Genomic DNA, 9,177 nt, shown 5'->3' on the forward strand with positions numbered 1-9,177 from the left:
CTGTTCTTCGGGCCCGTCCTCCCGTCCCGTGACTGTCCCGGAGACTGCGGTCCCCAAGCTGTTGCACTTTACAGTCCAGCTATTAACATAAACTGCAATCAGCAGTGGGTTATCGTCATGCTCTGAGCTGTAAACTCAGATGGCTCAGGAGGAGACACATGGTTGTTCAGTTTTTCTGCAGAGGAAATTAAGACCTGTGCTAGAGAGGTAGTGTGGACGGTGTAGGGGAGAGGGAGTCGTTATCTCCTTGATCACCCCAGCATGCCTCTGTGCAGCTTTTGTGGAGCGAGATCGGATTCGAAGCATCGTTATTTCAAAAATATGGCAGCAATTAACAGAGAAAAGAAAAAAAGACTAGCAGACATTCCTGTGATTTTTACGCATTTAAAGAATACCTAGGGATGCCTGGATGCATGAGGTCTTCTTGGCCCGTGTTTTAGTTGCCTGAACAATTTAGCAGTTTGTACCTACTGTGGCATACTTCATACATATATTTTTGATTGAAGTTACTCTTCCTAGAATATAGAAGTTATATCTTTCTAGACCTAGACTCTTTCTATAAAACCAGCTTGCCTTTGTTACCTTTACAGCTCTGTATCTGACAGAACAAAATAGTATTAACAAGTACTGATTTTTTCTGAAGATGGGGTTTAGCAGTTCGGGTTGCTCTAAGTCCGTGGAAGGGTGATCACTCTTCCCGAGCTGGGAATGAGTGGTGTTGGGAGTCCCTAAAGAGCGCTGGAGTCCCATCATTGTTTCTAGAAACAAATCTGAACGAGAGACTGTGATCCCACAGGCAGCAGTGCCTCTCACGGCTGGCTTCCCAGTTACGGCTCTCACCACCTTCCTGTCTTGTGTCTGTAGGTTGCTGCAGGTGAGGAAAAAGAAGAATATTTAAAGCCTAGAGATTTCTTGAAAGTAGTTTGCAGGGTCAGGATGTTTGTGGGGATGCTGCAGGTCACTCCGGTTAAACCAGGGTTATTCTGATAAAGCCTTGATAGCACATGCTACAAATGTACCTGAGCCATGTCAGAGTTTCGGGTAAGTAGAGCAAACCAGTGGCAGTTACCTTTCTGTTTACGTAAGCATCTCCCATCTAAAATACGTTTTTGCTTTCATATGACTTTGTCAAATTTTCACTTTCCATGGTGTAACTTGCTGTATTGATCTCAGCCTTCATGGTGCCAGTAAGAGAGATTATCCTTTACATCTAAAATAAATGTGGTAGCATACATTTATTTTAAAGTAAGGAATGTTTTGACCAAAACTTGGCAGGAATTTTTCATATGCTTGATGTGCTGATGAGCAAATTACAAGTTTTTGCTTAGGATGAATAAGATGGCTATACATTAATGATTTACGGATGAAATTACTGTTTGATGCATCTGTTTCTCTGTGCATTAGTGCAATTAGCAAAATGTCACCAGACTAGAACCACGTATTTCTTTGTATCGGTGTCTGGCAAACTGTGCCACGCACAGCACAGCTCACTATCGAATGGGCAGCTTGTTGAGTAGTTATCATTTAGATATGGCATAGTTTTGTGTAATGAATGCTACATTTAAAAAAAAAAAACAACCCACAAAACTTTAAAAAACTAGTATTTGAATGTAAAAGGTGGTAGTAGTTCTCCAGAAAAAACAAACTTCTCTGGATGTTTCTCAGGTCATTTTTTTCTATTCTATAAATGCCGATGGCTATTAACTAATGTCACTCCAAGCTCCTGTGTACTGTAGAAATGTCAACAGTGTGTGACTACCATAATATTTGAACATTTGAAAGAGGTTGGTGAATTTGATTTGCCCCACAGGGAAGGTTCATTCCTGTTGTTAGAGAAGACAGTTGTGTCAGGAGGGACACCCACCATGTAGGTGGGCAGTGGTAACAGTCAGGCTCCGGCACATTACAGCTAGGGACTGCATGAAAGATGTATCCTGGATACCCTGGTCATGTCCTTTCTTCATTTGGGTGCTCCTTCCTCAAGGACCATGGCGAGGACTCGGCATCCAGTCCCAGGCAAAGCATTACTGGGAAGCAGCGTTGTGGGCAGATGGCGTTGCACCTCCCATATTTTTCCAGACAAATATTCTATCGCAGGTACTCTCAGGGGGTAAATCAAACCCCGCAGGCCATAGCAACATATAGTTTTATTGAGTAATACTTCCCCTGTTATATACTTTCAGTTGCTGGCACTCTGCAGCTTGGGGACTTCTTGAGCTGGAGGTCACATGCACTTCTTTGCATCTAAATAAATCTTTCTTCAGTGATTATTTTCTAACTCCTTTTTTAACTCATTTATGTGTTTGGCCTCAACATCAGCCTGTGGCAATGAGTTCAGTAATACAATTATGTGCTGTGTGGAGTATAATTTCCTTCTGCTTGTTTTAAGACCTTCTGTCTGCTCATTCCTCCTTATCCTTGCAAGAAATCTTGAACACTCAGTCCTTGGTTTGGATGCTCATCTTGCAGGGTGCCTAGACCTCTGTCATATTCCCTCTTCAGTCATATTTTTTCGGGAGGGAGACTCCAGATGGGATTCAGCTGTTTAAACCATGATGTCTCTGTCGTTTGAGATGCCAGAGGGTATTTGAGACAGTCATAGAGGGGTGCAAATCTGACACAGGACTTGCAGGAGACCCACACGCTTCTGAACAGCAGCTGGAGATCAGGCCAAGGGCCTAAAATGGCGACTTTTGGCAATTTAATCTCCCTACCTTCAAGTCTGTTTAGTCTCTAATTGTGATGAAGCCATTTCTTTCTGCTGATCAGCGTTGCTACCTTGTCTTTCCATTTGCAGCGGTGGTAAAATGAGCGTGAGAAGAAGTTACAGGTTTCATGTCCGGAATTGTACCCTGCATTTATTTATCACTTCTGTGTAGGAGGACCACGTGTTGTGGTTATACCATCTGAGGACTTTACAGTGGTTACGGGTGAGGAGAAATGCACAAATGAACCTCTGTATAGTAGTTACTCAGCAATTGTGGCATCTTTGTTTCTGCTGGACTGCTGTCTGAAAAGCAAAGGATATTTTAAAAACGATTGAATAAACTGCAGCCGTTTAGTTTGGTCATCATTTTAGCTATCTGTGCAGGTATCCTGCTGGGACCTCTTGGGTTTAATGATTTAGTTAATTACTGCTGATCTGTTTATTTCTGTTTTTCTCCTTGATAGAATATTGAATGGTCAAACACTTGGAGCACCAGTTGGAAACTTTTCTGTAATGCCAGTGGATTTAATCGTTGCTTTTGGTGAACATGTGTAATGATGCAGCTTCATCGCTACGGGGTGGGGGTGGAAGACAAACACACTGGCTTACTGGCAACTTAGGCTAACGACAACGTATTGGACTCATCCAGGAGACTTTTGGAAAGAGTAGTCTCCAGTGTACTCCACTGGAGATGGCGGCGAGCGGTACATGGAGAGTGATGGATCTGTGCTCGGCCTTTTCTGTAAAATGTTCCTACCAATCTGCTGCCGTGTCTTCTTCGTTTAATTTCCTCTTCTTTGACTTTCTTTTTCAGGCCACAATGTAGGGAGCCTTTTCCACATGGCAGACGACTTGGGAAGAGCAATGGAAACCTTAGTGACAGTGATGACTGACGACAAGGTGTTAGAATAGCAAGATGTGTTTTACAACTTCAGGCGTCCCGCATGGTTTTTATAATATTCATACTACAAAGAGGATTAGACTGTAAGAGTTTACAAGAAAACAAATCTATATTTTTGTGAAGGGTAGTGGTACTATACTGTAGATTTCAGTAGTTTCCTAAGTCTGTTACTGTTTTGTTAACAATGGCAGGTTTTACACGTCTATGCAATTGTACAAAAATTATAAGAAAACTACATGTAAAATCTTGATAGCTAAATAACTTGCCATTTCTTTATATGGAACGCATTTCGGGTTGTTTAAAAAAAATTTATAACAGTTATAATGAAAGATTGTAAACTAAAGTGTGCTTTATAAAAATAATTGTTTATAGAAACCCCCTTAAAAAACACAAAAAAAATACTGAGGCAGTGCATTTGTTTAGTATCATTTCAGCTCTGTAACCGCATCAGAGAGATTCATGTTCTGTGTTCTTTTCCTTGCCTATCAAAGAAAAAAAAAAAAAAAAAAAAAAAAAAAAAAAAAAAAAAAAAAAAAAAAGGATGTCCTGCGGCGACACCAAAACGGCCAACTTAACATTTCTCATTGGTTTTGTCTGACTAGGGCTGGCTTAAAAAAAAAAATCTCCTGAACTTCCAGCGAAGGTAGTTATTTCACCTCTTTCTAATAAAATTAAGAATTACATGAATCACACAGCTAGTTTGCAATAATTAAATGAAAGAGCACATTACATGACAGAGCCTGCAAAAAATTAATGAAAAAAAACAAAAGAAAAACCCCAGACGAAAGAAGGAAAGTATTTAATGACCATCCTATGTGCCAGCGTGTCCTCTGCTGACTGAATTCCTGAATGCTCTTAGTAAAGGAACGTAGAAATTGCCTTACCGGATTAAACCTTTGGACCTCAGTGTCCGGTACCCCGCTGGCCGCGGCCAGCAGCCAGTGCTTCAGCAGGAGCTGGGTACAGCTCTCCCCCACCCGCTGCCACTGCTCGCATCACCTTTGCTGCAGAGGAGAGAAGAAAGGGAGAAGTTCCCCCCTGACCCCCTGTGGGATCAGCTTCTGACCCGAAGCACGAGTAGGTTACTCACAGAGCATCTTCGCTTGTCCAGCTCCCAGTGCTGTTAATGAGTGTGAAGCTCCTCGATCCTCTGGAAAATAAAACCAGAGCTTTCCGCAATGTGTGTCTCAGCCTGCTACAGCAGCCGCTCCCAAGGAGCTGTAACGCTGCGAGCAACCTTTGGGAAGGGCTGTAGAAGAGTTACTGCTGTTCTTGCGCGTGTATGGTGATCAGGTAAAGGTAGCCACACTGCTCCATGAGATATTTATCACCAAAACAAAGGCCCTGGTCCTTTCTCCTTCCCGTTTCTCTCTACAAGTAATCCCATGTAATTAACAATAAAGTGAGAAAGAGAGGAACTGATAGCGAAACAGATTAGCCAGCTTGACTGCAGCTCGTGAGAGGTAGGTTTGGGTATGAGGTGCTGTCAGCAAAAGCTTTACCACTTCATTTTCTTAACCAGCTTTTAATTTTACCTTAGAATACGTAGAAACACACCATCTGACTTTATATTGCAAGAGTAAAAAATCTGTTACCTCTTCTTGTATGAAGTGTAATTAAACTTCGGAAAGATTTTATTTTGAATGCTAGTTAACATTGAACATGGCTAGTCATGCTATTTCTACCTCACTTTGGTTTTGTGGTGTTCCTGACAATTACGTACAGATAATGTTACATCCTCACCACGTGTCCATTGTGTGACCAGGTCTCATCGTTTAAATAATACCAACAATGATAATCATTTACAAAAAATAAGTACAATCCCCCCAAACCTCTGCTTTCCTAATAAAAAGCTTTTTTAACACTTTATTACAATAGGAACCCTCGGTATTTCTCATGGTCTTTTTTATCAGAAGGTTTAAATTGAGATCTGAGAAAGAGAGGGGTTTCTCCTTTTTTTTCCCCCTTATACATTAAACCTTCTCTTCAGAAAAAAAATGGAGGAAAAATGGATTGCACGGTTGTTTTCATCAGGGTTTTGTTTTGTTTGTTTTACTTTCTAGATCTTAGTTTTGGAGTGAGTCTGTCAAAAAAATATTTAAAAAGTTGAAAGCTTTATCGCTGCTTTTTTAAACATAATTTGGGAATTATTTCATATTCCTTATAATGACAAAGTATTAAACTGTAAAACATAATCAGTGTAATTGAATACATAAATACCATATGGCATGTTATTTCATTGTTACTCAGTACTGGTTTATTACTTGGATATCATAATATATTGTGTTTTAACACCAACACTGTAACATTTACTAATTATTTTTATAAACTTCTGTTTTACTGCATTTTTTCACAACATATCAAATTTCACCAAATATATGCCTTACTATTGTATTATATACTGCTTTACTGTGTATATCAATAAAGCACGCAATTACGTTATAAAAAGTGCAGGTTTTTTATTGAGGTTCAGCAGTCGCCCAGTGCATCTCCTCTCCGGCAGCCCTCGCCTTAGGTGCGCGCACAGCACCCCGTATTGCCAATTGCCAAATCCCCTTGTTAGGGACGTCTCGGTGCCTCGGCCGCCTCCGCAGCGGGCAGGGTGCCGGCAGCAGCACTCAGGATTTGGCTGGAAGAGGAAAAGAGCTCTCCCTGGTTCAGGTCTTTCTCCCCTGTTGAAGTTGTGAACCTCCCGTTTTTATGCTCCTCAAGCTTTTCGGAGATTGCCAGCCCCACGCTTTCTGCCTCGTCGCAGAAGGGAGCCTCAGATCAGATTGATCTTCGCTGATCAATCCAGCACTTGATGGTCTCCTTGCCGCCAGGCGTAATACTAGCAAACCCCTCTCCTTTTGGGCTTTGGGAAGCATATGTTCCCGTCAGAGAGGTTGATCACATGCGTCCCATCTCATATCTAAGAAGCACGCGTAGGTTTTAATACCCAGACTCCACTCGGCTGTGTCACGATGCTGTCTTTGAGCTACCTTTCGGTGGTAGAAATAACACAATGAAAAATAATAAAACAAAAAAGGCAAAACCAGCATATGTTTGTACATGATTTTGATAATACAGTGAGGGGGAAGTGGGAATTCCCTCATTTCATTCACTTGAGGAAATAAATATGCATCCCACATCTACTCTCCCAGACTTGAGTTACTCTGGGTTCACTCCTACATACGTGAATCAGTGTGTGCCTTGCTGTACTGAAATCTCCTCTGAAGATTACACAATCCACAAAGCACAGCAGCCATCAGTGACAAGACGACTCCTACTTAATTCAATTAAGCAAGAGGGAGGATAGCTTTCTCCCAGTCACTAACGCTGGAGTTGGTTGCACGTGAGGAGACTGTTGGGTTTTCAGCCTGGCCGTGAGCCAGAAGGATGGGGCTTGTGGATGGTCTTACTAAATACCTAAATGAACTGGAACATCAAAAAAGGGCACGTGAGGAGGCAGAGGAGCAGTTGCATGCTGCCTCATCCCTTCAATGCGCTGGAAGGAGCAGGGAAGGCAAAACCCGTGAGCCCCGACTCGCCTTCACTAAGCTAGGGCTGCGACAGGCAAATCCAAACCCTGGTCCTACAGATAACACACTGTGGGCTGTCCGTCACCTCTCACAAGCTTTGCACCGATCGGTGCTAACGGGTTGGCACAACGTATGTGAACAGCTGCTACCGTGAGTACTGCAGCTCTTAAAGGCAATGTATACAGCCTGCTGGCCAGCTTCACTGATGTCCCCGCTCCCATAACCCGGTCATTTATGACTCCTCATCAATAAAATCTGATCTTTCTGACTGGCTCTTAAGAACACTTTCCTTATGAATGTTTACGGTAAATATCCTCCTTATTTCAGGAACAAGGCTATTAACTGTTCAGTGTGTTTCCTCTGCTCTCCGGGCAGAGAGGAAGATTAGTCCTCTTTAATTTTGGCTGCTATGGTTAATATGCTGCCATTTACCAATAAACTTCATAGTCTTTCCTCTACCTTCTCGATAGATAGACAGATGGAAAAACTGAGGCCCTACTAGCCAGTTCATCATTTGGGTGTGGGGGTTGGGGGATGTGTGTGTGGTGTGCTCCCTCAAACTTCCCCGCCGAGGCCATGTCTCCCACTCTCCCCGCTGCCTTTCGCACGGCCCCTGCCCGCCACCTCTCAGCTCTGCGAGTGCCACCCAGCCCAGCCCAGCCCAGCCCAGGGCTCGCCAGTACAATTTAAGAGCCCAGCACCCCCCCCTGCCTGCCCCGTGCGGCTGTGTGATCCCCAGCGCTGTGTGGGCAGCGATGCCTGCTCTGCTGCAATGATGGGGCTGGAGAAACGGGGGAGAGGGACAGCTAAGACGGGAGGAAAAAACCCCAATGTTTCAGCTAACATTGGGAAAAAAGAGGGAAAGCAATGATGTGCAAGATGCAGAAAAGGTCTGCAGCTGCCAATACGTGTACTTCACTTCATGGCTGTGCCTGCTGCAGAGCATCCCTAGCCTCGTTTGGCTGGACACACGTAGCAGATGCAGCACTACAGAGTGCTGTATGAACCACACGTGTTGCCAAGCCTACCCGCATGCAACCAGCAACAGGTGCTTGAACTTCTTTAGCTTTGAAGCTAACTGTGACGTTACATGCACTGTCACTTTTACATCAGGGTGCCCTGCAATTACAAACAACTACCAGCTTTGTATGAGGGGGGGGGGCTGCAGTATTGACACCGCTGCGTGGATGTGATTTACCCCTCCTCACAAAGGTGCAGCGGCAGCAGGAGCAGCAGAAGCAGCAGCCTGGTGCCCAGTCCCATGCCGGTGGGTTAGCAGCACGCCCAGGCCCCGCAGGCATTTCACTGGCTATGATCCATTTCGGCTGCCCGTGTGCACGTGTGCAGTCAGGCTGAAACCCAATAAATCTTCCCCTTCTGGACTCAGGCTCCACTCAAAGATTTCACTGGAATTTGTTTCAGCTCAGAGCAAGCCTATCAACTCATTAGAAAGTGCCATAAATCTGTGCAAGAAAATTGAGGCTGCTGAGACCAAGACATAACACTTCCATACAGGAATCCCTGTAAGCTGATAATACTGCTTATCAGCTAAGGAAGATGATTACAGCACATATTTAGTAGCTCATAGTGCCGAAAACTTGGTTAAAAAGCCCTTGTGGCTAAGGGAGGGATGAGAGTTAAGGAAATCTTGCAGCTATAGAAGTGAACCATGGGGCTTCACAAATACACCGAGTTGCTGTTTCAGCCTATTGCCTAAACCCTTACTGCTTGCCAACCCAAGGCTCATATTAGTCAACTTGGCAATTGTTTAGCAGGTCTAAAGACTTCTTTTTGTTATTATTATTATTATTATTATTATTATTATTATTATTATCCTCCAAGCATTGCAATGGATATACCAGTTATTTAATAGGTGGCACATTCTTTTTACTAGCTGTGTCCAAGCAAGTTCTCCCTATTTGCTGACATAAGCAATCCACTACTTGTAAGATTTTCCTCTCTCTCACACATGTACACACACACACATACATACAGGGAAAAAAACCCACAATCTTTTATTGTCTTTCTTGCTGAATGGAAGAGGTTGG

General features: G+C 43.3%; 1 protein-coding gene across 3 annotated transcripts in view; it reads left to right on the forward strand.

The window, feature by feature from the left end:
* The window catches only part of DMD (dystrophin), a 1,230,427-nt gene extending 1,226,334 nt beyond the window's left edge, over positions 1-4,093 (forward strand). For all 3 annotated transcript variants that reach the window (XM_009283051.2, XM_009283049.2, XM_009283050.2), the window contains one exon: positions 3,522-4,093. In XM_009283051.2, the coding sequence (XP_009281326.1) occupies positions 3,522-3,533 (12 nt within the window). In that variant the 3' untranslated portion in view covers positions 3,534-4,093. The remainder of the gene's footprint in view (positions 1-3,521) is intronic.
* The last annotated feature ends 5,084 nt before the right edge of the window (positions 4,094-9,177 follow it).

Source organism: Aptenodytes forsteri, unplaced genomic scaffold (assembly GCF_000699145.1).
Source record: "Aptenodytes forsteri isolate BGI_AS27 unplaced genomic scaffold, ASM69914v1 Scaffold2, whole genome shotgun sequence".
NCBI classification, from domain to species: Eukaryota; Metazoa; Chordata; class Aves; order Sphenisciformes; family Spheniscidae; genus Aptenodytes; species Aptenodytes forsteri.